At 49.6% G+C, this 27271-nt stretch overlaps 1 protein-coding gene across 1 annotated transcript in view; it reads left to right on the forward strand.

Moving 5' to 3' along the window:
* Positions 1 to 27271, forward strand: part of LOC117365125 (F-BAR domain only protein 1-like) — a 116893-nt gene that overhangs the window by 72226 nt on the left and 17396 nt on the right. The window contains 8 exon segments of the mRNA XM_033955114.1: positions 6498 to 6554; positions 7351 to 7402; positions 12572 to 12663; positions 13101 to 13799; positions 14260 to 14360; positions 23561 to 23678; positions 23869 to 23977; positions 24370 to 24525. Coding sequence (XP_033811005.1) covers positions 6498 to 6554; positions 7351 to 7402; positions 12572 to 12663; positions 13101 to 13799; positions 14260 to 14360; positions 23561 to 23678; positions 23869 to 23977; positions 24370 to 24525 — 1384 coding nt within the window.

Raw genomic sequence — 27271 nt, forward strand, 5'->3', positions numbered from 1 at the left:
TGTTGTACTGCTCACTGCATATGTAAGATGCTGCCTTTTCCTAGGTACTCATGTGTGACGTGTGGCTTGTTACTAAAAATCATGTTTTTCGTACAGATGGGGGGGGGGGTGCCAAAAAATGATGGGCCCCGGGTGTCACATATGCTAGGTACGCCACTGTTGCTATATGTTTGTTGTTTTACTCTTCTGTTCGGAGTGTTATTACTGTTACATGTTAGTTTTTTTCTTAGTTCGGCTTGGCTATTTGACAGACTAGTTTAGGAGGAGGAGCCTCAGCTAATATACTACAGCCAAAAGTTTTGGTCTGTCTCCACTTGCTGGTCATAGTGAGATACACTTCCCCCTCCGTATTTGTGGTGGTTAGGGACAGAACCGGCCCATGAATATTAAAAAACCTGTGAATAATATTCGGGCCAGATCTGCCCCTAACCCCTGCTTCTCCCGGCTATTTTAAGCCCTGAAAGCCCCCCATAAGCCTTTCCTGGTGGTCTAGCGGGTTTTCAGGAAGGAGCGACCTTCCCACGCTTCTTCCCCATGCAGATCGCTCACAGGAAATGGCTGCCTTGAGCTCCCGTAGTCTCTCGAGCCATTTCCTGTGAGCGATATGCACAGGGCAGGAGCGTGGGAAGATTGTTCCTGCTCCTAAAACCCACTAGACCACCCGGTAAGGCTTAAGGGGGAGCTTACAGGGCTTAAAATAGCTTGAAAAATTAAAATGCATTTTTTTTTTTGTTTAAAACTGCGAAATACCGTATTTTCACGCATATAACGCGCGCGTTATACGCGTTTTTACCTACCGCGCATACCCCTCGCGCGTTATATGCGTGAGCGCGGTATACAAAAGTTTTAAAACATAGTTCCCACCCCCCCCCGACGCCCGATTCACCCCCCCAGCAGGACCGCCCGCCCCCCCATCCCGAACCACTGCTCGCACGCGCTCCCACCCGCACCCGCATCCACGATCGGAGCAAGAGGGAGCCCAAGCCCTCTTGCCCGGCCGACTCCCCGACGTCGATACATCCCCCCCCCCGGCAGGGACACTCGCACCCCCACCCCGAAGGACCGCCGACTTCCCGACAATATCGGGCCAGAAGGGAGCCCAAACCCTCCTGGCCACGGCGACCCCCTAACCCCACCCCGCACTACATTACGGGCAGGAGGGATCCCAGGCCCTCCTGCCCTCGACGCAAACCCCCCTCCCTCCAACGATCGCCCCCCCCCCCAAGAACCTCCGACCGCCCCCCCCAGCCGACCCGCGACCCCCCTGGCGACCCCCACGACCCCCCCACCCCCCTTCCCCGTACCTTTGGTAGTTGGGCCAGAAGGGAGCCCAAACCCTCCTGGCCACGGCGACCCCCTAACCCCACCCCGCACTACATTACGGGCAGGAGGGATCCCAGGCCCTCCTGCCCTCGACGCAAACCCCCCTCCCCCCCCAACGACCGCCCCCCCCAAGAACCTCCGACGCCCCCCAGCCGACCCGCGATTCCCCCTGGCGACCCCACGACCCCCCCCACCCCCCTTCCCCGTACCTTTGGTAGTTGGCCGGACAGACGGGAGCCAAACCGCCTGTCCGGCAGGCAGCCAACGAAGGAATGAGGCCAGATTGGCCCATCCATCCTAAAGCTCCGCCTACTGGTGGGACCTAAGGCGCGTGGGCCAATCAGAATAGGCCCTGGAGCCTTAGGTCCCACCTGGGGGCGCGGCCCTGAGGCACATGGGCCCAACCCGACCATGTGCCTCAGGCCGCGCCCCCAGGTGGGACCTAAGGCTCCAGGGCCTATTCTGATTGGCCCCCGCGCCTTAGGCCCCACCAGTAGGCGGAGCCTTAGGATGGATGGGCCAATCCGGCCTCATTCCTTCGTTGGCTGCCTGCCGGACAGGCGGGTTTGGCTCCCGTCTGTCCGGCCAACTACCAAAGGTACGGGGAAGGGGGGTGGGGGGGTCGCCAGGGGGTCGCGGGTCGGCTGGGGGGGCGGTCGGAGGTTCTTGGGGGGGCGGCGGTCGTTGGGGGGGGAGGGGGGTTTGCGTCGAGGGCAGGAGGGCCTGGGATCCCTCCTGCCCGTAATGTAGTGCGGGGTGGGGTTAGGGGGTCGCCGTGGCTAGGAGGGTTTGGGCTCCCTTCTGGCCCAACTACCAAAGGTATGGGGAAGGGGGGGTGGGGGGGTCGTGGGGGTCGTCAGGGGGATCGCGGGTCGGCTGGGGGGCGGTCGGAGGTATCTTGGGGGGGGGGGCGGTCGTTGGGGGGAGGGGGGTTTGCGTCGAGGGCAGGAGGGCCTGGGATCCCTCCTGCCCGTAATGTAGTGCGGGGTGGGGTTAGGGGGTCGCCGTGGCCAGGAGGGTTTGGGCTCCCTTCTGGCCCAACTACCAAAGGTACGGGGAAGGGGGGCGGGGGGGTCGTGGGGGTCGTCAGGGGGATCGCGGGGCGGCTGGGGGGCGGTCGGAGGTTCTTGGGGGGGGCCGGTCGTTGGGGGGAGGGGGGTTTGCGTCGAGGGCAGAGAGGGCCTGGGATCCCTCCTGCCCGTAATGTAGTGCGGGGTGGGGTTAGGGGGGTCGCCGTGGCCAGGAGGATTTGGGCTCCCTCCTGGCCCGATATTGTTGGGGAGTCGGCGGTCCTTCGGGGGGAGGGATGTATCGGACGTCGGGGGGGGGGCATCAGGGCTTTCAGGATGGGGACAGACCTTCAAGGGGGGACAGTGCACGGAAGTCAGGGGGGGTGAACGGAGAGTCGGGACAGCGCACGGAAAGTCAGGGCAGTGCACGGAAGTCAGGGGGGGGGTGAACGGAGAGTCGGGACAGCGCACGGAAGTCATGGGCAGTGCACGGAAGTCAGGGGGGGGTGAACGGAGAGTCGGGACAGCGCACGGAGAGGTGGGGCAGTGCACGGAAGTCAGGGGGGTGGTGAACGGAGAGTCGGGCAGCATGCGCGGTATAATCGTGAGCGCGTTATACCAAAGTTTTTGTGCTTATCATCGTGGATTTCTGCGCACGCTATACACGTGTGCACGTTTTATACGGGTTGCGTGTTATTTGCGTGAAAATTACGGTAATCGAATCCGTAGATATGGAATTCGCAAATACGGAGGGGGAAGTGTATAACCCATCAGTAAAGAACTGTACCAGTCTAGAGGAGCTAACAGAAAGAAAATTAGCAGGAAAGAACCTAATTTCTCCTTAAAACAGCAAACAGCAAAATGAAACGATAGCATAAGCATCAAAAGTAGCCAAAGGGGCCATTTGAGCTGTGCAGGTGAATATATGTCAGTTTTATTGCCCCTGACACGTTTACTCCTCGTTTTCTCTTTTCTGGTTATATTTGAGTTACTGTTTTAAATCAAGAAGCCTATCTTTAAGGGAACTATTGTGTTAGTAATTTAATTAACGTTGCTGCTCATACACTTCTCCCTCAATATTCGCAGGGGTTAGAGGCAGAGCCGGCCCGCGAATATTGAAAATTTGTGAATACCATTTAGGCTGGCTCTGACCCACCCCGCCTTCCCCTGCATCTCGGACCTTACCTGGTGATCTAGTGGGCTTTTGTGGCAGGAGCGATCTTCCTACGCTCCTGCCCTGTACAGATCACTCATACAAAATGGCTGCGGGGATTTCCCATCGTAGTCTCAAGAGACTACGGGAACTCATGGCAACCATTTTGTATGAGTAATCTGCACGGGGTAGGAGCTTAGGAAGATCACTCCTGCCCCGAAAGCCTGCTAGACCACCAGGTAAAATCTGGGGAGGTCTGGGATGCAGCGTTATTTTATTTTATTCCCCCTCCCCCCAAAAAAAAGAAATTTTTTAAAAATCGTGAATAACCGAATCCGCGGATACTGAAACCGCGGATTCGGAGGGAGAAGTGTACTTTGCTTTGATGAGCTCTTTGTTTGTAAGATCTGATATAATAAACAGTTTGGTAAGATGTTTTTATTCTTATTTCATTCTTTTTGTATTATTGTAATTACATCTTATTCATTTCAATGTGGTGTTTTTAAAAAAAAATTTAGATTTGGAATCCTGATGAAGGCAATTTGCTGAAACACAGCTTGTGTTGAGCCCATTGTATGAAAATACAAAATAAAGAACATTTTATTTCATCTTGTCACCTCTGCATGTGCCTTGCTTTGATTTCCACTTGCTTTGTTTGCTTTTCGTGGGTTCTCTAGATATTTGTGTACTATAGTCTTTATCTGCCATCATTTACTATGTTACTATGTTCAGCTGAAAGCAAACTAACATATCTGGTAAACTTTGCCACTAAAAAAACCTTTTTAAATTAAGGGATGACCAAAATATTTTTTTTCTATTTATGACTGAAATCTGTTGCTCAGTTTCAGCCAAAATGGCCCAGCCCCTGACTGGGAACAGCTCCCACTTCCTCCCATTCTCTTTCCCTCCTCCCAGCCCCATCCATAGGCTGCTTCTGCCCCCTTCCCAGCCTGCCCTACTACTCTGGTGGTCTAGTGGCTAGTCAGGACTAGAGAGTTGCACGGAGACAGAAATCCTTTCCATCCCCACCCTTATCCTTTCCGTCCCCACCCATCCCCGCCAGGATCTCCTCCATCCCCGCCCTTCCCCACGAGAAATCCCCTCCATCCCTGACTGTCCCCATAAAAAGCAACAATTACTTCTGACAGTTTCTTTTGTGTTTGCGCTGCTGTTTTCCTTGTGGAATCTCTTTGGTTGAACCCTTTTTTTGTTTTCTGTTCAGGTAATTAACTTATATTTCCCCCCTCTTTTACTAAGGCGTGCTAGCCGATTTAGTGTGTGCTAAATGCTAACGCATCCATAGAATATAATGGACACGTCAGCATTTAACGCACACTAAAACGGCTAGCACGTCTTAGTAAAAGAGTGCGTTTATAAGTTAATTACCTGAACAGAAAACAAAAAATGGGTTCCACCAAGAGATTCCACTAGGAAAACAGCAGCGCAAACACAAAAGAAACTGTGGAATTGATGATCCTGATGAAATCTTTATTTGAAAAAGGTGCAGATGAATTCAAAAATAAAACACAATATGAAAATATAAAACACAGTAAAAGATTTCCTCAGGATCATCAATTCCACAGTTTCTTTTATGTTTAAGTTAATTACCTGACTGCCGGTTGCCGAATCCTCCTACTTATCTGAAGCACCTCTTTCTGCCTGCTGAACTCACTGCTGCCCCGTCCTCAGCTCATGTCTGAAAAAAATAGCTCGATTCCTTGTTTCCTGCCTCTACAGGTCGCTCTCTTCGAGTTCGAGTCTCGCCAGTATCAGGGACTTTGGGGTGCTGGGTGGATCACTAAATACATCCTGTGTCTGCCCGCTCTAGCCTTGTCAACCAATCAGCAAGCAAGGCTCTCAGCTGTGTACATTTTGAGCAGTGAGCTCAGCACCTAAACAGCTGAGAGCCTTGCTTACTGTTCCTGCCGCACTGCACCATCGGACCAATCAGCAAGGCTTTCAGCTATGTGCATGCTGAGCTCACTGCTCAGCATAGCTATTTCCACCATAGAGCTGGACTGGTCTCTCAGCTGCGTCGGAATTTAGGTAGGCCTCAGTAAGTCGAACCCTGCTTCCGGTGGGAGTCTCGTGGGTCAGAGGGAGAGGGGTCCCTGCAGGACTCGCGGGATTCCCACGATTCCTGTTCCCGTGCATACCTCTAGTCAGGACAGGAGCTATCGCATTCTTACAGCTCGCCTCGAAATGGCTGCTGTGACCTTAGCAGCAATCTTGTGAGACTGCCACTGGAATTCATGGCAGTTATTTTGACTGCAGAGAGGCAATGTGCAGAAGCAACTGGGGATTGCTTCTGCCTCAGCTAGCCACTAGACCACCAAAGTAGTAAGGTATTGGGTGGGGGGGGGCAGCAGCATGGGAGGAGGGCTTATGTTCAGGAGGAAAAAGTGGGAGTTCTTCAGTTCGGGAGTGGGGGTGGGGGTGTGTTGAACAAAGACAGCCTCAAGACAAAGAACAAAACATTTGGTTTCAGTCAAAAATGCACTGGCATTTTCATCCAAATGTGTTTTTCAGACTGGTTTTGGTGCCAAAACTGAAATTCAGCCTGCTGTTGCAGCACTTACATCTGGGAGCTTTACTTAACTAGCTATGTCTCATTGCTAGGCCTACCCTGATTTTGAGTAGCAGTGCATTCAGTTTAAGATACTGATGTAGTCATCTAACTGCTATTGGATGGTGTTGAATACTGGCCCTTTATAATGGTTGTTTCTTGATGTGATTGTAACGCAATATTCCCCTTCGAGGCTTGTTTCCCCTTCTTCCTAAGGCCAGCACTAGTTAAATCCTGCTGCAGGATCCTCTGTAATGAAGCTGAAAAGTTCTCTGAACTTTTGAAGACTGATCTTGCTGTTGGTTGGGCAGTCTGCCCTTTTCATGTATTAATTTTTTGTGTGTAGTATCCAGGGCAGATCTAGTAATTGAACAGTTTGTGTACTTCCTGATTGTATTACATATTTCTGAAGAATCTCTGTTTTTGTTTTCTGTGGCACCATTAGGAGAGCCTCCACCTCTGCCATCTATAACGGGGGATGTAGATTCAGATGCACCAGCAGGTGAGTTGATGTGTATCTGTCCATCGTTTGTAAAATGAAGGTGGCTTTGTCTGAATTCTGGGTATGACTGTCTATTCTAAGACTGGCTGTTCTGTTTCTTTCAAATACTGTAGTTATAAAAAAATTTGATGAAGGTGGCTTTTGATGCATGCATCTTGTGGTACTTGAAGGCGAGCTCCTAGTTTATGCTAGAAATAGCAGACTAATGTACACTTCTCCCTCCGTATTTGCGGTTTCTGCACTTGCGGTTTCGTTTATTTGCGATTTTTCGCTTGCTGACTCCGCCCCCCCCAAATTACATTATGAGTAAAGTTCTTTTTTTTTTTACTGTACCGATAAAAAGGTTTAGCGCTTACCAACATTCACTCTGAAAATCACTGCTTCCATGCTTTCTCCTACAAAATCGCTGCTTTAAATCTTTCACCCTCAAAATCGCTGCTTCCCAGTATCCAAAAACTGCGAATAACAGTTGAAAAGTTATTTGCAGTTTCAATAGTAAAAACGCTGGCTTTTACAAAAAACTGTGAATAACATATAAAAAATTATTTGCATTATTTCTATATTCGCTGCTATGTTCCGCCCACATCCACCGCGAATACGGAGGGAGAAGTGTATTGGTTGTCTGCCATGAAGGCTGTTCTAGCCCACCACTGGTCTGTAGTTTCCTCTCATATTCCCAGTGAGAGGCACAAGCCGGGGAGAGGGGAGGGGTTATCTTAGTACAATGCAGGTCAAAGATGGATGCTAGTTCAAATTAGTTTAGACAAATTAATCCTGTATTCTAATTCCCTTCCAGGCACAGAATCTGGGAAGAGATCAGTACCCCCTCCAGCTACTGACACACACAGGTAATGTGCTTGTATATATACTGTGTATACATGTGTGTGTGTGTATATATCCTATATAATAAAAGGTTAAGCGGCGCATGCGCTTTTAAAAAAGCGTGATCCCTGCCGCTGTGGTGTGTGATCCCTGGCCGTGTTCCATTTTAGAACCTGGCTGCAGGGATCACTCTGGCCACTCCCCCTCCTCCCACCCTCAATCAGCAGCCCGAAGCGCAGGCAAGCTCTCTTCCTGCCCGCGTCCGCAAACACAATTGAGCTTCAACTCACCAACCGCCGCCGTCGCCGCCGCTCCTCCTCTTCCAAAGCAGCCTGCGATCGTGGCCGGCTTTAGCGAACCGCGCAGGCCGCTCTCCAAACTCAGTAGCAGTTCCCTCTGACGCACGGGATCGCGTCAGACGGAACATGCTACCGAGTTGGAGAGCGGCCTGCGAGGTTCGCTAAAGCCGGCCACGATCGCAGGCTGCTTTGAAGAGGAGCAGGCCAGAAGACGCCGGGATGGAGGGAGGGTAAGAATGATGCCAATACAGGGGGGGCAGGGGGAAAGGGAAAGGGGGCTGCTTTGGGGGGAGGGGTGTGCTTGGGACAGACAGCTGTGCTCGGGAGGGGGGAGGGGGAAGACAGAAGGGGCCATGGAGAGACAGGGAGAGGGAAAAGGGGGCTGCTTTTTTTTTTGGGGGGGGGAGGTGTGCTGGGGACACACAGCTTGCTGTGGGGGGAAGACAGAAGGGGCCATGGAGAGATAGGGAGAGGGAAAGGGGGCTGCTTTGGGGGGGAAATGTGCTTGGGACAGACAGCTTTTCTCTGGGGGGAAGACAGAAGGGGCCATGGAGGGAGAGGGAAAGGGGGCTGCTTTGGGGGAGGGGTGTGCTTGGGCAAACAGCTTTGCTCTGGGGGGAAGACAGAAGGGGCCATGGAGGGACAGTTAGGGAGAGGGAAAGGGGGCTGCTTTGGGGGAAGGTGTATTCTGGAGGCAGACAGCTTTGCTGGGGGGGGGGAAGACAGAAGGACACAGACAGCGGCCAAGAAGAGAGAGATAAAGAAACACAGACAGACACATCTATTCTAGCACCCGTTAATGTAAAGGGCTTAAAGACTAGTGTGTGTGTATATATATATATATATATATATATATATATATATATATATATATGTGTGTGTATATGTGTATATATATATGTATATGTATATGTGTACTAGCTGATGACCCGGCGTTGCACGGGTATTTAATTATAGCAATAACACTGTAAATGGATTCAAATAAAGATACTTTATAGTGGTGAATGAAATTATTTTTTTACAGCTTTATAAAAAGTACAATATTCAAATTATAATGTGAAATATTTGACAAAATGAATACAATACAACAAACACAAAACTTGATTATAAACAACATTTTTAGTTTCACCTCTAGGAGCAAGAACATATAAATTCTTGGGTGAAGAGACCCCCAGAACATATCACCCCAGGTAGTGAGGGATCTGCATACCAAGATTCGTTCAAATTGGTCAAGCCGTTTTTGATTTACTGTGAGAATGGCAGCTGTTTACATTTTTTCCATTGACGTGAATGGGTGAAATCTGATTTTCTGTTTGTAGCTCCGCCCACGTGTGCAGGTGGGCTGCGAGACCCCAAGAACATATCACCCCAGGTAGTGAGGGATCTGCATACCAAGTTTCGTTCAAATCGGTCAAGCCGTTTTTGAAGTACTGTGAGAATGGCAGCTTTTTACTTTTTTTCCATTGACATGAATGGGTGAAATCTGATGTTCTGTTTGTATCTCCGCCCACGTGTGCAGGTGGGCCGAGAGACCCCCAGAACATATCACCCCAGGTAGTTGGAATTACTGTGAGAATGGCAGCTTTTTACATTTTTTCCATTGACATGAATGGGTGAAATCTGATTTTCTGTTTGTAGCTCCGCCCACGTGTGCAGGTGGGCCGCGAGACCCCCAGAACATATCACCCCAGGTAGTGAGGGATCTGCATACCAAGGTTCGTTCACATCGGTCAAGCCATTTTTGAATTACTGTGAGAATGGCAGCTTTTTACATTTTTTCCATTGACATGAATGGGTGAAAACTGATGTTCTGTTTGTAGCTCCGCCCACGTGTGCAGGTGGGCCACGAGACCCCCAGAACATATCACCCCAGGTAGTGAGGGATCTGCATACCAAGTTTCGTTCAAATCGGTCAAGCCGTTTTTGAAGTACTGTGAGAATGACAGCTTTTTACTTTTTTTCCATTGACATGAATGGATGAAATCTAATGTTCTGTTTGTAGCTCCGCCCACGTGTGCAGGTGGGCCGAGAGACCCCCAGAACATATCACCCCAGGTAGTTGGAATTACTGTGAGAATGGCAGCGTTTTACTTTTTTTCCATTGACATGAATGGGTGAAATCTGATTTTCTGTTTGTAGCTCCGCCCACGTGTGCAGGTGGGCTGCGAGACCCCCAGAATATATCACCCCAGGTAGTGAGGGATCTGCATACCAAGGTTCATTCAAATCGGTCAAGCCGTATTTGAAATACTGGGAGAATGGCAGCTTTTTACTTATTTTCCATTGACATGAATGGGTGAATTCTGATTTTCTGTTTGTAGCTCCGCCCATGTGCGCAGGTGGGCCGCGAGACCCCCAGAACATATCACCCCAGGTAGTGAGGGATCTGCATACCAAGTTTCGTTCAAATCGGGCAAGCCGTTTTTGCGTTGGCAGCTTTTTACAATTTTTCCATTGACATGAATGGGTGAAATCTGATTTTCTGTTTGTAGCTCCGCCCACGTGTGCAGGTGGGCCGCGAGACCCCCAGAACATATCACCCCAGGTAGTGAGGGATCTGCATACCAAGCTTCGTTCAAATCAGTCAAGCTGTTTTTGCGTGATCGCGGCACATACACACACACATACATACATACATACCTCCGATTTTATATATATATATAGATATACTAGTCTTGTAGCCCGTTACATTAACGGGTGCTAGAATATGTGTGTGTGTCTGTCTTTATTTCTTTCTCTCTCTCTCTCTCTCCTTAGCCGCTTTCTGTATTTCTGTCTTTCTCTCTTTCTTTTTCCTCGTCTGTCCACCCATTCTCCCTTCCTTTTACCTTCTCTGTGTCCACCACCACCCCTTCACTGCTCCCCTTATCCAGCAGCAGCCCTTCTCCCTGTTTTTAATCTCCCCCCTGTCCAGCAGCACCTCTTTCCTGTCCCCCTGTCCAGCAGTAGGCCTCCCTTCCTTTTTCTTCCCCTCTAGAACCTCTTTCCTGGTCCCCCGTCCAGCAGTAGGCCTCCCTTCCTTTTTCTTCCCCTCTAGAACCTCTTTCCTGGTCCCCAGTCCAGCAGTAGGCCTCCCTTCCTTTTTCTTCCCCCCTAGTACCTCTTTACTGCTCCCCCTATCCAGCAGTAGGCCTCCCTTCCTTTTTCTCCCCTCTGTCTCTTCCCCTGTCCAGCAGCATCCCTTACTTCGCGTCTGCCCTCCGCCAACAGCCGCGGCGGCCTGCAGGCGCCAAGAGCCGCCATGGCCAACAGCCTCCGCACCGCCTGAAACCGACAAAACCCTAAGCCGCGCATGCGCACTCCTACCTGCGGGGACCTACAGCGCACGGAAAACGGGAGCACTCAGGTAAGAGTGCGCATGCACGGCTTAGGGTTTTATTATATTAGATATATATACTAGTGTTTAAGCCCGTTAGATTAACGGGTGCTAGATGTCTCCTGCTTTTGAACCTGGGCAGGGGCAGAGGCAGAGCTGGGGCGGGAGGGAGTGACGGTGGGAGAGCAATTTCAAAGCCTTGGCAGCGGCGGCTCCTTGACCAATCTGCGCTTACAACGTCCCCACACTCGCGGTCTGGCTGGCTCCCCCACCAAAGCCCTTCGCAGCGGCAGCCCCTCCAGCATCCGTCCCTGCGTCCCATGCCTCTCCGAAGCCGGCTCCCACGAAAATGGTGCCCCTTTGTCCAAAGCCGTGTCGGCAGCCTCCCTCAAGACACATTTCAAATCTGACATATTGTAATCACAAAACAGAAAATAAAATTATTTTTCTTACCTTTAGTTGTCTGGTCATTATTCATACCATATAGGGGTCCCAGGCTATGGTTGGCTTTTGATAACTCGCTTGCCAGGGCCCCTTCTTTCTTCTTCCCTCCCTCCATCCCTGCAGCTGAAGACAGGCACCTCCCCCCAGTGGTCTGAGACAGGAGAGAGCAGTTAGGAGAGGGTCTGAGGGCAAAGAGGGGCTCAACAGCGCACAACCACCTTTCCTTCCCTCCCTCCATCAGGTGCAGTGAATCCACCAATATTAAAAGGAGCCGTGTCAAAATCGGAGGCCTGCCACTGGCGTAGCACTTTCCCCTCTGCCTTGGTCCTGCCCCTTCTCTGACATACGGGACCGCGGCAGAGGGAACGTGTTACAGTGGCGGCAGGGCTCCAATTTCAAAGCAGCTCCTTTTAACATAGGCGGAGGTGAACTGTACCTGATGGAGGAAGGGAAGGAACGGTGGGGCAAATTTCGGCAACGGCAGGTGGCGGGCCAAGCACCATGAAACTTTGTTTCTTTAGGCAGCCCCGGTTGTTTACTTGGATTCAATGTGAGCCGGGTGAGGAAGGCCGCCACAGCCTCGCGGCTAGGTAGGGGGACAACAATGGCGCTTATGCTCAAGCCCCCGCCGCAGCTCCTCTCTCGATCCTGCTGCGGTCGTGGCGGTGGCTTGAACATAAGCGCGATTGTTGTCCCCCTACCTAGCCGCGAGGCTGCGGTGGGGTTTCCATGGCAACCCTGATCGTGGATCTCAGTGTAGGGCCGGGTCTGGCGGCGCTGTGTAGGGCGGAAGCGGGAGGCGGGACCTCAGCACAGCACCTCCGGGCAGCTCGCGCCGCCGGCCCCCAGGAGCTCGAGGCCGGCAGCGGACATGCCTGGCGTGGCATGGTGCAGGAGGAACAGTGATCGGTGGCGCGAGGTGGAGAGCAGGTGATGACAGTGATCGGTGGCGCGAGGTGGAGAGTAGGTGATGGCGTAAAACGCGCGCATGCGCACTCATGTTTTTGCGACGGATCAGGGAACACGTTTTTTTAGTGCGCATGCGTGGCCTAGCATTTTATTATATTAGATATATATATACACACAAATACACAACCTGGAACAAGCTTATCTTTTACCCTCAATTCTGTCTGCAGCTCTTCAACCCAGTCCACGATGGTGGGACTGCCCTCCCAGGCACTGTTTGGGCCTCCTCTAGAGTCGGTGTTTCAGACGGATGATTTAACAGGTGATATACTGAGGAAAAGTACACTGTTAAAAGGAAAGGGGGCCATAGAAGAAAATAAGGCTCCCACATGTTTGTCTCCTTTCTAGGGAGCCCTTTCCTTGTATGAAGGAAGAATTGTACTGAGAGGGATAGAAAGGTTAAAGGCTTAGAATGGCTGGGGGGGGGGGGAGTGAAAGGAGCCAAGTAATTGGGTTTGAGGGAGCTAGTTGGGGAGGCTTTTCTTCTACCAAGTGTCCATTATGAAGCTGCAACTTTTGGCTAGTCCACAGTGTCATCTATACAGGAAAATACTTTCTAAAAGTGCCTGCAAGTTCTACCCGACAGTCAAGTGACTGAGTCACAGGGAGTTACTTTTTCAAGATGTTAGAGCCTATAGGTTGAAGAAGGGATTAGGGAGAGCAGTACAATCTTGGTAATGCTTTTTCTCCTCTCTGTAGCCCGTGGTGTGTATGGTTTGACTTCTAGTCCATCCCCTTTTTCCTCTTCCTCTCCTGAGAACGTGGAGGATTCTGGCTTGGATTCCCCTTCACATTTGACTTTGGGACCTTCTTCTGACTCCAGACCATGGACCCCACAGAGCCCTATTACAAGCAGATTAGGGAAGAGGCCTCCAAACTTCTCTGAGATCCCTCATCATGCCATGCGGGCTCTTTGTAGACACACAGCCAAGTCTGGCTCTCCCCCCGCCTCACCCAGCAGCACTTATGGGGAAGGATTGAGCTCCACTGTTTCAGAAGCCAACCTTGAGGATGCTGATGCTTGGTCTTTGATTGGTGGGGTACTGAGTGACAAATTTCGGGACACCACAGGGCCTCGTGGGATATGTTCAAGAAATACTTTTTTCCCAGCATTCAGCTCTCCAGAGACTGTTGGGATTTCTACATCCTCCTCAGAAGGCTCCAGCCCCTGGACAGCACGACCTCAGAGCCCTCCAGCAGATCAAGTTCTGGAGATCTGTGAGCAAGACACCTATCTATCATCAAATCCGCCATCCTCCTGTTCACCTTCAACCACTCCTCTTTGTGTGGAAACCTTCACGCCTTCTTCGTGGACTCAGTCAGCAGACCCTCCTCAGACCACTGTCTGCCTGGCACCTATAGGCAGCTTGATGATTCCTGATACTTCAGAAGATGGAGGTGTGTGAAACATTCAGCAGAGCATCTGCCATCCAGTTTATATCCCAGAACCAGGATGCAGTTGCATCTAGATCTTAGGTGGTATAATGTGGTCTGAAGTTAGAGGGGGGAGGGCAGGAAGAATGCATGATCTAAGAAAATATGATGGGCTTTGGGTGCTCATTCCATAGCCCCAGAACAATAGCTGGGCACCTCGATGGAAAGAGTACCAGGATCTTCTAGGGATACAGGCTTGGCTGTGCTATCCTCTCACCTGTCAGGGTAATAAAATATGTAAAAGAACCACATTTGACCTTTCTTTGTGCAAATAGCTACAATGAATATGCATAAGAGATATGTGACCACCAAAGCTAGTATCTGTCCTTAGTCCAGAATCTGAATTCAACAATTGAATTGGGGGGTTTTTTCTCCTGCTTTAATTTTGTATTTTGACTCCTCCCCAACCTTTGCTCCTGTCCAGTGATTTCCACTACCAACCCTGATGTGATGGAGATAGTACCATGTCTGCGTTCCTGGTTAAAACTGCCCTATACTAACCAGCTGATGAAAAATAGTGAGGCGGTGAGTGAAGCTGAAACAATTCTTTGTGGGTAGTCAGAGGTTGCCTGTGACTGAGAAGGATATGACTCAATATATACCTCAAACTCCTCACCTCTAGTGTATAATCCCTAGCTCCTCAGAAGTACCACCTGGGCTCAAAAGCTTTCACAGCCCTAGGCTTTATGTACTAGCTCCTCACTGGAGCCGTTATCAATTTTTACTCACAAACTTTATTTTTAAATTTTTATTTAATAACCCTTAGCTTTTAATTGTGGTCTTCTTTTGAGGGAAATAGGAGCCAACATGTTTCACCCACAGGTTTTTTCAAGGCTTATCATCCCTTAGCAAGCTTTACACCGACATATATGACCACTGAATGTTGAGGTATATATTGAGCTTGATATATATCTTGGTGAGAGTTTGATTGGTGATCCTCACAAGAACATTTATATTAAAAAATTGAGTGTCGTTTGGATAAAATTGAGAAGGATATGAGGCATAATGATCTTACTGCAGTGCAGCCTGAATAGCCATAAGTCTAAGCTCTGTATTCCTGTTCCACTAGATATCTTAAATCTGACCCTAGGGACCATCCTGTCTGTCATTTGAGTCCTGTTACACTACTCTCTACCCCAATTAATCTTGGATCCTCTTTATGAGGTACAATTACATGCTCCCCCTGCTGGCCTGTGTATCAATTTAGAGAATGTCATGGGGACAAATTTTTCCCCGTCCTTGCGGGAATTCATTTTCCCATCCTGTCCCTGCCCTATCCCTGAAGTTCCGTCCTCATCTGCACAAGCCTCAAATACTTTAAAATCATAAGTGTTTGAGGCTTGTGCGGTTAAGGCAGAGCTTAAAGGAATGAAGCAGGGACAGCGACAAAACTCGACGGGACGGGGAAATTGAGTTCCTGCAGGGACGGGGAAAAATTTGTCCCCCTAAAATGTTTTATTGGCATGTCATACTGTGCACCACACTGCATGAGCTTTCTATCTTGCATCTGGTGTTCTGAAGGACATTGATTCCATGCAATGTCCGGAAGCTTCTCTCCTGGGAGTGGCCATATTGAGCCAGTGTCACAAGTGATATTCTGAGGAATGGAATCTGATGGATTCTGGATACATGTGCCTCTGAGGAAGATACAACTTTGGCCGGTAATGTTTGGCCATGTAAGGGTTGACCACAGGATTTTTTTGTTCTTGTAATGGTTGACTGCAACTTAATGTTGGCAGCCAAACTTAGTGTTCCCCTCTCCCCCCTTCCTTCTGTGTCCCTCCTCCCTCCCATGTCCCAACGGGCCCCTCTTCCTCCCCCCGTTCTGTGTCCTGAGTTTGTGCCCTCCTCCCACGGGTGTACCTCTGTTCTGGTCGTCTCCCTCGTCTTCCTCCTTACTCGAGTTGCACTTGTTTCTCTTCAACAAAGCCGTGGTCAGCAGGTCCTGTGAGTTGCACATGACTGAGCCAGAAGCCTTCCCTCTAACCATGGGGGAAGTCCCTCTGATATCCGGGGGAAGGCTTCTGGCTCAGTTGTGTGCATCATGGAGGACCTGCCCACTACTCGCAGAGGAACTTCCCCCGAGGTCAGAGGGAAGGCTTCTGGCTCAACCATGTGCAGCGTGCAGGACTCCCTGACTACAGCTTTGTTGAAGAGAAACAGGGAAACGACCAGAACAGAAAAACACCTGCAGGAGTGGGGGGGGCACAAACTCGGGACATAGAAGAGAGGAGCATGTTGAGACATGGAAGGGAGTACAAACTAGGGAGGGAGGAAGGAAGATGGAGACACCGCAAAACAGGAGCCTTGTCAGGAATAGGATTGTTTGATTTGTTACATATCCCTGACCAAATCACCACATTTGGCCACCAGTGTTTGGCCATGTAGACAGTTAGCCGCGGCCAAACATGGTTGTGGCTAAATGTGGTGATTCGGCCTCTGACACACTAGTCCGGACATAGGCACTCTTTTGATGTACCAGAGTTGAACCAGTGCTGCCACCAGAATTGCAATAGAGATATAACATGGGGGGGAGCTAGAAATGTGTCCAGGTTGTGTGGCTGTTTGCTTTTTAATTTTTGAGATTTACACATTCTGAACACAAAGGTAAAGAAAAATGACACATTTTGAAGTATCACAAAACAGCAAATCATGGGGAGAAAGAGAGAGGAAATGTAAAAATCAAGTAAAGAAAAGCAGATTAACATCTCAAATTCTACATGGTGAAATAATCGCTAAAAGGGGTTAGTGATTATTTCATCATGTAGAACTTGAAGAATTTATTGAAAGAAACCTTGTGCTAAATTCCCAACAGAAAACATTTTTGAACAGTTCTCCAAAGCAGACTTTATCCCAGGACAAGCAGGCAGCATATTCTCTACATGTGGGGTGACATCACTGACAGAGCCCCCTAGCGGATGTTTTAGCAAGCAGACTTGCTCGAAGACCTTCAGGCTTGCGATTGGCCCGCGCATGCCCCTCCCGCCCTGCCTAGGGCATGCGTCTCCTCAGCGTTTCCTCAGTTCTCTGTTTTCCGCGGAGCCAGAAGCACTGCTCCCTTGGCTTCGCGCGATCTCATTGTCCCTCTTGCACCGCGGCTTATTTGATTAGTTTCTTTTGAGTCGCGGCTTTCATTTTCTTTATTTTCATTTTTTTCAGTTCGTATATTTTTGACCGGGTTCCCGGTCTTCCTTTGGCCGCCTGGCCTTGCGGGGCTGCGGCTCTCTTTTTTCTTATGTCCCGGCCTCGTTCCGGATTTAAAAACTGCACTAAGTGCAACCGGGTTATCTCCATCACTGATCCTCATCATTGGTGTGTGGAGTGCCTGGGTGCAGAGCACCGCGCTGAGTCGTGTCCCTGTTGTGCAACTTTACAACCGCGGGCTCTTCGTAGATAGGTGGCCAAGATTCTCCAACTCTTTGGCCTCATGGATCCTGCTGGACTGGCCTCGAGCTTGGCCTCGACGCCCTCGTTGGGCGCCTCGGCCTCGAAGGCTCCGGACTTGGCCCCTCCTGCTACTCCGGCTTCGGGTAAGTCTCCTCTTCCCTCCTCAGGTATGCCAGCGAAGAAGCCTACCTCGGAGTCTTATGTTAGCGCCGCCTCGTCAGAATCTTGGAGACATCAATCTAAGCGTGCCTCCACACGTAGGGAATACTCTTCCTTGAGGTCGCCCCCGAAGGAGCGCACTGCTGCACCTCTGACCCACCTACCTTTGGTCTCGGTGCCTATGTTCAAGGACATGCTTAAGGCTATTATTACCACACAGTTTTCCTCGGTGATTAGCCAACTGGTCCCGACTTCGACACCTTTGACCTCGGTCTCGACCCAGTTGCGGTCTGACCAGCCTGACGTCCCCTCGTCTCTCGAGGCCTCAACCGTAAGACTCGTCGGATTCCCTCGAGCGAGTCTCCCTCTCCTGAGTCTCCGATGACTTTTTGGGGGTCCAACCTGGGGGCCACTTTTTCCCCCGCTACTGCAGCGAGGCTCGCCTCTTCTAAACGGCCCCGGTTTTCCCCGCCCTGTCGTGGCAGGTATCAGACCTCGAAACTATCCAGACACACGCTTGTCCTCGAATTGGACTCTAGTGTTCCCCATCGAGGTGCTTGCTGGCTTCTAAAGGGACTGCTTCAAAGCCAGTTGGGGATTTTTCCTATACCCTGTCTTCTCCGAGGCTTCCTCAGCGATTTCCTTGGACCCCGGGGTCTTCCCCAGTCCATTTGGCGCGGGGCCGTTCCTCGACGCCCCCTACACGTCTTAGTCGAACCTCTTCGGTCTCCCGTTCACGGGACTCTGAGGCTCTGGCTTACTATTCCAGGGAATTTTCTCCCTCTTTCTCAGCTCCACCCCGGTCTCGGTTGGAGTCTCCCCTGGAGGATGAATCTTCCTCTCGGACCTCTTCCTTTTCTCGTTTCATCTCTGACACGGGCAGTGCTTTGAACTTGGATCTTCAGGCTGACTCCCGCTTTACCCAGGAATACCTGGCGGAAACGGGAGTTGACAATACGCCTAGCGAGGCGCTTCGCCTTCCGTTGCATCAGGTTCTCCGGCAGACGTTTCTCCGGAACCTGGAGACACCATTTGCTGTCACGGCTATTCCCTCCAAGTTGAAGTCTCATTATTGGACTATCCTGGTTAAAGGGTTTGAAAGTGCTCAGCTTTCCCACCAATCCTTGGTGGTTGAGTCTTCCTTGAAGATGTCTAACCCCTTGAAGGTTTATGCTGCCGTCCCTCCGGGTAGGGAGGGCTGTACGATGGACAAATTTGGTCGCCGCCTTTATCAGAATTTGATGATGGCGAACCGTGTCCTTAACTACAATTTCATCTTCACATCCTACCTCTGGTTCTGTATAAGTGCCCTCCGCTTATTCCGGGAGGTCGTGCCAGAGCCTTGGCGTCAGGAGTTTCGTCTCCTCAAGGAGACCCTCTCCCAACTCCGTATATGTTTCAGGCCTCTTACGACGCCTTTGAATTGTCCTCGAGAGTTACAGCCTTTGTGATCGCCATGCGTCGCCTCGCTTGGCTCTGGATTGTGGATATGGATCCGAATCTACAGGATCACCTTGCCAATCTCCCGTGTGTGGGTCATGAGCTCTTCGATGATTCCATCGAGGCGGCCACGAAGTGCCTCTCGGACCACGAGCAGTCCTTTACGTCTCTGGTGAAACTTAAACCTAAGGCCCCTCCGGCTCCTCAATATAAAAACCCTCTCCGGAGGTATCCAAAAAATCCACTCTAGGCCTCCTTCGAAACGGCCCCTGCAGCAGCAGCAGCGTCAACCTAAGACTCAGGCGCCGGCCCCGGCGAAGACCGGGCCGTCCTTTTGACAATTCCAGCTTGAGCCTTTGGGCTCCCTTCCTCCTGGAGCCTTCCACTCTCCCCATCGGGGGTCATCTCCATCATTTCTATACCCTGTGGGAGAATCTTATCACCGACAGTTGGGTACTCCCTCCACTTCAGTCATGTACCCCCGGACTTGCCTCCAAGAGAGTTTCTTCCATTCAGTCTCAGCTTCCCCTCCTCCTATAGGAAGCTCAGGCTTTTCTTCGCCTTCGGGCGGTCGAGGAGGTTTCCCCGGAGTAATGGAACTCTGTATTTTATTCCCGGTACTTTCTGGTACCCAAGAAGACGGGGGATCTGTGTCCGATCCTGGACCTCCGTGCTCTGAACAAGTTTCTGGTCTGGGAATGATTCAGGATGCTCACCCTTCCCATGTTGTATCCCCTCTTGGATGAGGGGGACTGGCTGTGCTCACTGAACCTCAAGGAGGCGTACATGCACATTCCAATACACTCTGTCTCTCGCTGGTATTTGAGATTCAGGGTGGGAATCTCCATCTCCAGTATTGTGTTCTTCCCCTCGGCCTGGCGGCCTCTCCGAGGATTTTCACGAAATGTCTGGTTGTGGCGGTTGCGGCCCTGTGCCTCCGCGGCCTGCAGGTGTTTCCCTACCTCGACGACTGGTTAATCAAAGTGTCTTCTCGCAACGAAGTCCTGCGAGCAACAAGTCAGACCATCTTGCTCCTTCAAAGTCTCGGCTTCGAGGTGAACTTTCCCAAGTCTCACCTTTGCCCAACCCAGTCTCTCGAGTTCATTGTAGCAGTCCTGGACACGGTTCGTCTCCGCTCCTTCTTGCCTCGCCCTCGTCAGGAGGCCCTAATCCATTTGTGCTGAACGGTGACCCATCTGCACTTGGTGCCGGCTCGGCTCATGATGGTCCTTCTAGGTCACATGGCCTCCACGGTTCACGTGACTCCTTTTGCCAGACTTCACCTCCGTGTTCCTCAATGGACTTTGGCGTCCTAATGGAACCAGGATCGGGATGCTCTCTCCCGACGCATAGTAGTGACTCCTTTGTTGAAGAGGTCTCTCCGTTGGTTGATGTTCTCTTCAAATCTTTCCAGAGGTTTTCTGTTTCATGCTCCTCCTCCGCAAAAGGTCCTTACGATGGACTCGTCGACCTATGGTTGGGCTCATCTGGACGGTCTGCGCACCCAGGGCCTTTGGTCCCGTGCCAACTGCCTTTGTCACATTAATCTTCTGGAGCGTCGAGCGATTTTCCTCGCTCTGAAAGCCTTTTGTCACCTACTTCACGACCGGGTGGTGCTAGTTCGCACGGACAACCAGGTCTCCATATATTATATCAACAAACAGGGGGGCATGGGGTCCAGGTCCCTGTGCCAGGAGGCGATATGGCTTTGGGATTGGGCCATCCGCCGCAACATATTCATTTGAGCTGTCTACATTCAGGGCCAGCGGAACTGTCTGGCAAACAAGTTGAGTCGTCTTCTGCAGCCTCACGAGTGGTCCCTCCATCCCGTGACCCTGCATCAGGTGTTTGCTCGTTGGAGGACTCCGAACATCGATCTGTTCGCGTCCCCCCCTCAATCACAAGTTGCCTCGCTTCTGCTCCAGGGTTTACACTCCTCTTAGGATCGAGGCGGATGCCTTCCTTCTGGATTGGACGAACGAGTTCCTGTATGCGTTCCCTCCATTTCCTCTGATTCTGAAGACTCTCGTCAAGCTCAAGTCTTCGCGTGCCACCATGATTCTGATAGCTCCTCGGTGGCCCCGACAACCTTGGTTCTCCCTTTTGTTGCAACTCAGTTCCAGGGAGCCTCTTCCTCTGCCTATTTTTCCTTCTCTGCTTACACAGAGTCAGGGTTCTCTGCTTCATCCCAACCTCCAGTCTCTGCACTTAACAGCTTGGTTCCTCGAGACTTAATGCCCTCGTTCCACTTCTCCCAGCCTGTGCTGGATGTCCTGGAGGCAACTCGGAAGGAGTCCACTTGCCAATGTTACCATCAGAAGTGGACCCGCTTTTCTTCCTGGTGTGCTACAAAGCAGCTGGAGCCACTGTCCGCCTTCTTTTCAGCTCTCCTGGATTATCTGTTGCACTTGTCTGGCGCTGGACTCAAGTCCTCTTCGGTTCGAGTCTACCTTAGTGCCATTGCTGCTTTTCATCAGCCGATTGACAGGAAGCCTATCTCTGTTCATCCTGTGGTTTCCCGCTTCATGAAAGGACTTTTCCACGTTCATCCACCCCTCAAACCTCCTCCTGTGGTTTAGGACCCTAACGTGGTCCTTGCTCAATTGATGAAATCCCCGTTCGAGCCGCTAGCACGGGCTCACTTAAAGTATCTTACTTACTGTGTTTCTTATTGCTCTCACTTCTGCCCGTCGGATCAGTGGGCTTCAAGCCTTGGTAGCAGACCCACCTTTCACTGTCTTCCATCACGACAAGGTTGTTCTCCGTACCCATCCTAAGTTCTTGCCTAAGATTGTTTCAGATTTTCATATCAACCAATCTATTGTTCTTCCTGTGTTTTTTCTGAAGCCCCATTCTCACCCTGGGGAAGTGGCTCTACATTCTCTTGATTGTAAGTGTGTGCTGGCCTTCTACTTGAAGCGCACCGCTCCTCATCATTCTGCTCTCCAGCTGTTCCTTTCGACCCTAATCACTTGGGTCACTCTTTCTCTAAGCGGACCATTTCTAACTGGTTGGCCGCTTGTATTTCTTTCTGTTATGCTCAGGCTGGTCTCTCCCTGCCGGGTCGAGTCACAGGCCACTAGGTCAGGGCGATGGCAGCGTCTGTTGCTTTCCTCCGCTCCACTCCCATTGAGGAAATCTGTAAGGCTGCCATTTGGTCCTCGGTTCATACGTTCACCTTTCACTACTGTCTGGATGCTTTCTCCAGGCGTGATGGCCACTTTGGCCGGTCAGTTTTACAACATCTATTCTCCTAAATTGCCAACTCTCCCTCTATCCCTTTCTGGTTAGCTTGGAGGTCACCCACATGTAGAGAATATGCTGCCTGCTTGTCCTGGGATAAAGCACAGTTACTTACCGTAACAGGTGTTATCCAGGGATAGCAGGCAGATATTCTCGCAACCCACCCACCTCCCCGTGGTTAGCTTCTTTGCTTGCTATCTGAACTGAAGACATGCTGAGGAGACGCATTCCCTAGGCAGGGTGGAAAGGGTACGCGCGCATGCGTGGGCCAATCGCAAGCCTGAAGGTCTTCGAGCAAGTCTGCTTGCGAAAACGTCCGCTAGGGGACTACGTCAGTGACGTCACCCCACATGTAGAGAATATCTGCCTACTGTCCCTGGATAACACCTGTTACGGTAAGTAACTGTGTTTTTCTAACTGTGTGTGTGGGAGGGGGAGGGCAAGAGACTATCTTCCCTGTAAAGATACTAGACACTTGCATGGGAACCTGAAAAGAAATAAAAAGCTCCCCCCCAAGCAATTTTCTTCTTAAATGAGTGGCACAAGCCACATCAGAGAATATTTGAACCTTTTGCCCACAAAACAAATATTCTTTCTTTGTATTTATTTTATTTAAAACATTTATATCCGGCATATCCAAAATCTATGCAGGTTACAAAGAATAACATTCATAATAAAATTGCACAAACAAGCTCTAACAATCCAAAATTAACATAACACACTTTAAATTTCTCAGTACAATCAAGAAAGGATTGAACAATTTCCTGTTGGAAAAGGGGATAGAGGGATATAGATAGAAGATTAATGCACAGGTCCTGGACCTATTGGGCCGCCGCGTGAGCAGACTGCTGGGCAAGATGGACCTCAGGTCTGACCCAGTGGAAGCATTGCTTATGTTCTTATGTTAACTAATGAATAATAAAAACAATTCCCCAACACAAAGCAGGGGTGGAGCCCTAGAAGTATGAACAATGTATGGCTGTTTCAGTCATTTGAGGTTATTCCTCTTAATTCTATAATCTCGTGTGCCTGCAGGTTATAAAATAATGCTGTTTGCACATAACTTCTTAATTGGCACCATCTAGTAGTAATAAGGTATAACGAGTTAATTTGCATTTATTTGCAGTTGCATATAAATGCCCTTAGTTGTAATTCTTTCAGTAGAACTGCTGGGGGGGGGGGGGTGTAGAAGGGCCAAGTCAGGTGTTTCCAGGTAAGGTTATACGATACTGTCAGTTATGCACAAACATTTACACCAGCCTTTGATATAGTGTAAGTGCTTGAAACTAAAGCTAGGTGCTAAAATGACAACATAATACTTATTATTCTATCATGGTAATTAAGCACATATTGTAATTGCTGATATAGAACTTGAGCTTAGGTGCTAAAATGCTGGGAGCTAACTTTTAGGTGACCGTTATACAGTGACCCCCCTTTGTGTCTTTTCTGTATTCTCACTTTGTGGTTTTTGCTTGTCTGTATGTTTTTCTGTTCAGTATCGCTCCCTGAGTCCATCCTATCTGCTCGGCCCCAGCCCCCTTCTGCTGCCTCCATCCTCCCTAACAGAGAGGGGCTTCCTGGCATCTCCACAGCCTGGGACTGCAGCTGTTCTTGGTAGGTATCATGCTTCTGCTTGTGCACCAGTGTTAGGAGCTGCTATGGTTCTGCACAGAGGCAGTTAATTTTGGTTCCAAATGGATGTCAAAAGATGAGAGATCTTTAGGATCTTAAGAAATGAGAAACATAGGATGCCTAGGAATAAGACCAGAAAGGCAAGTTGATTGACCTCTCTTCTTGCCTGTAGGCCTCTCAAGAGGACCAAGCCCTGTTGTTCTTGGTACCCAGGACACGTTACCTGTGGCAGCTGCCTTTACAGAGTACATTGATGCCTTTTTCAGAGGAGACTTTGAAAGGTACTGGGCAGGATAAATCTGTTTAATATCCTTTGTTCTGTGGTAGTTATTCTGTGTTAAAGGCAATAAGTAATTATAATGGTGGTGGTGTTACAATAGGGACAGTCTAAAATAAGGTAAAGGAGACATCTTTCCAACCAAAGATAAAGTAAAAACTGTTGTTACAGTAGGGACAGAATGCTGAACATATGACTCTTTGGACTTGGGCTATAGTGGGGTCATGCGCCTGGGAATGTTTGGGCCCCACTGACCTTAACAGAGACTGCTATTCTGCAGGCAAGTGGGAGCTGATAATAATTCCAGAACTCAGAGTCTACACCTGCATTGCCTACACCTGCATGTGCTATCAGTGCTTCAGAATGAATATTTATTCAGTCATTTTCATTCTGTAGCTGCCTTACTAGGATAAATGGTGAGATGGCTATGTCCTTCCCGGCTGGTATTGTCCGGATCTTCAGCTCCATTTCCCCTCCTCCTGTGCTCAGTTTTCGGCTCCTGAACACTGCCCAGGTTAATCATTTCATTCCAAATCCTGCCATTCTATACAGGTAAGAGCTCAGTTTCACCTAATTACATGATTACAGAGAATTGCTATTCAGAGAAAATACCTAACAGTATTTTTGTTACTATACACAGGAGTCCATACTTTAGCTGTTGATTCCCACTTCCTGCGAAACTGCAGAAGGGTATTACTTTAAGATCTTGAACTCCTCCCTTTCTGCAGTGGAAAACAGCTCCCTCCTCAGTTTTTCTTCTGCAAGCAATCTCAGAGGGTGTGTTCTGATCTGCTCTGCTGCTTTTTGTTGTTTTTGAATAGTTTTCCATTGGATTTTTTTAATTCTTCATGGCTTCGGTACTCGGAGGGGCCCTTCTTGGGCTTACTCCACTGGGGAAAGGACACAGTCCCACTTGCATGGACTGCTGCTCCAGGCCAATCTTATCGAGTACTCATGGAACCAGCCTGTTTTGTATTCCTTCAAGAGCTCGGGGTCTGTAATCAGAGGCTTGAGCGCAGGCTGTATGGCCCCTTGGTATCAGGGAGCCAGTTGCACAGTTTCTTCCCCCCACCTCCGGTCTTTGTGTGAGTAATTTTGGGGGTGGGAGTCCATGGTTGTGATCCGTCTAACCGACAGCCAGAAGAATTCCTTTGACACAAGGTTTGACAATTTTTGATGCAGAAATCCTTTCACTGCAAACAGGGTGATTCAGGCAAACAGGTACCAGAGTACTCCTGTTATTCCCTATGGAGAACACTGGGCGTGAGGGGGGGGGGTCTAAAAATTTCAATTTTAGAGGTTTCTGGGGTTAGAATTCGGTTTCCCCTCTTCTAAAACTCTAAAATTGTTATTTTCTATGTTTTGATCTAGCTCCAACGACCCGTTTTTGGTGTGTTTTTCTTGACAACAGCCATCTTGGAGTTTTTATAATCTTATTTTAAACTTAATTTTTTTCTGCCTCAGAACCACTTATTTTTGCTAGAGCCTGCCTCTCTTGGATGCCTCAGGCCTTTCTAGTCACAGATCCTGTGGGGGTTTTTTTGCGCAGTTGCTAGTTGAGGAGCAGTCATGTTCCATGTGCCGCGAGAGGAAGGGGCAGCAGCTTCGGGTTTGGCCCCCAGTCTGACCTCCAAGGCCTTAGAACCCCCGAAATCCTGGAAAATTTGGTCTAAGGGGAAGAGATTCTGCTCAGATGAACCGAGCAGTGATGTGGTGAAACACAAGTGCGTGGTGGTGGATGAATCTCCTCTTCCACGTTCTGGGGTTGTGGAAGGAGTCTCAGGTCCCCCTGATGTAAGGCTTCTCTCATTTTGTTAGCCTCTTATGGAAAGCCTACTTAACAGGACTGGGAAGTACTGCCGTCAGGCATGCCTGCACCACCTAAGGGACAACCTCCCAGGCAGGCATCCTTGCCTCATATCACGCCAGCTCTTAGTGTCAGTGACCTTTCAGAGCAGGACTGGGATGATTGGAGATCCCTTTTCATGCCTTTATTATCGCAGGGCTCCTCTGTGATGGTTGATGTTGTGGGATCCCTTTGTGTTCCGTAGTCAGGGGGCAGGAACGGTGGTGGATCACAGTGATGATCCTTCCGTGTGTCGCCTTTTCAGATCGGCCTCAATTTCCCATGTCATTTCTGATACCCTATCTAAATTTAAGCTTGATGCCCAGTAGCCCTTCATCTCGCAGTGCTCCATCATATATGGTACTAATGCACAGATAAACTTTTTTTCCATCCAGATCTTACCTTCTTAGTCACTGACCAATGGGAGGTGCTTGAAGGCTCCCTTAATGTGGCCAAAGCTATGTCTAGGCTCTATCCTATGGCTCTGGATTTCCATCAGCTGTTTGTACTGCTGAAGGTGGACTCGGCAGTAGACCAAGTGCACCTTCCTTTCTAGTGAAGGTAGATTAATGCTGAAGGACACACAGGACCGTAAGGTGAATGTGATTCTAAGAAACAACTGCCCAACAAACAACAAATATGGAAATCAAATAACCAACATACATGCAAATGAAATACCAGCGGATATGTTCTGGAACTCCTTTCAGGATCTAGAATGGAGCAACTTCATAAAACTTTACAACAAATATACTAAATCAAACTGCATCCTTGATCCCTGTCCCCCCAATATTATGAAAGCAGCGCCATTAGGCTTCAAACTAACACTGTGGAATAATATGACCAATAACTTCAAAAACGGAAAATTCCTAACGAAAAACGGTCACATTATAATCACCCCAATTCCAAAAAATCATAAACAATCCCTATCATTAGTAACTAACTATAGACCGGTAGCATCCATTCCATTCTTCGTAAAAATAATGGAAGGTTTAGTACACACCCAATTGATGGACTACCTTGATCAGTTCTCGCTACTACTTGAAACCCAGTCAGGCTTCAGACCTCTGTTTAGCACAGAGACGGTGATCGCAGCTACCCTAGAATACTCACGCAACCTACTCAGCAAGGGACATAATGCCTTAATCATGCAATTTGACATGAGCTCGGCCTTCGACCTGGTGGATCACAAAAAATTGCTACAATGTCTAGACGCAATCGGCATCGGAGGTGAAGTACTAGACTGGTTCCGAGGATTCCTCACATCCCGCACCTATCAAGTACGCTTCAACAGCAGCCTCTCTAAAACATGGAGAAACCCATCAGGCGTTCCACAGGGGTCCCCTCTATCCCCACTACTCTTCAACGTCTATATATCTTCACTAGGCATGCAGCTGGCCCAACAGGGCATAAAAGTATTCAGCTACGCGGATGACTTCACAATCATTATCCCAT

Source organism: Geotrypetes seraphini, chromosome 8 (assembly GCF_902459505.1).
Source record: "Geotrypetes seraphini chromosome 8, aGeoSer1.1, whole genome shotgun sequence".
Lineage (NCBI taxonomy): Eukaryota > Metazoa > Chordata > Amphibia > Gymnophiona > Dermophiidae > Geotrypetes > Geotrypetes seraphini.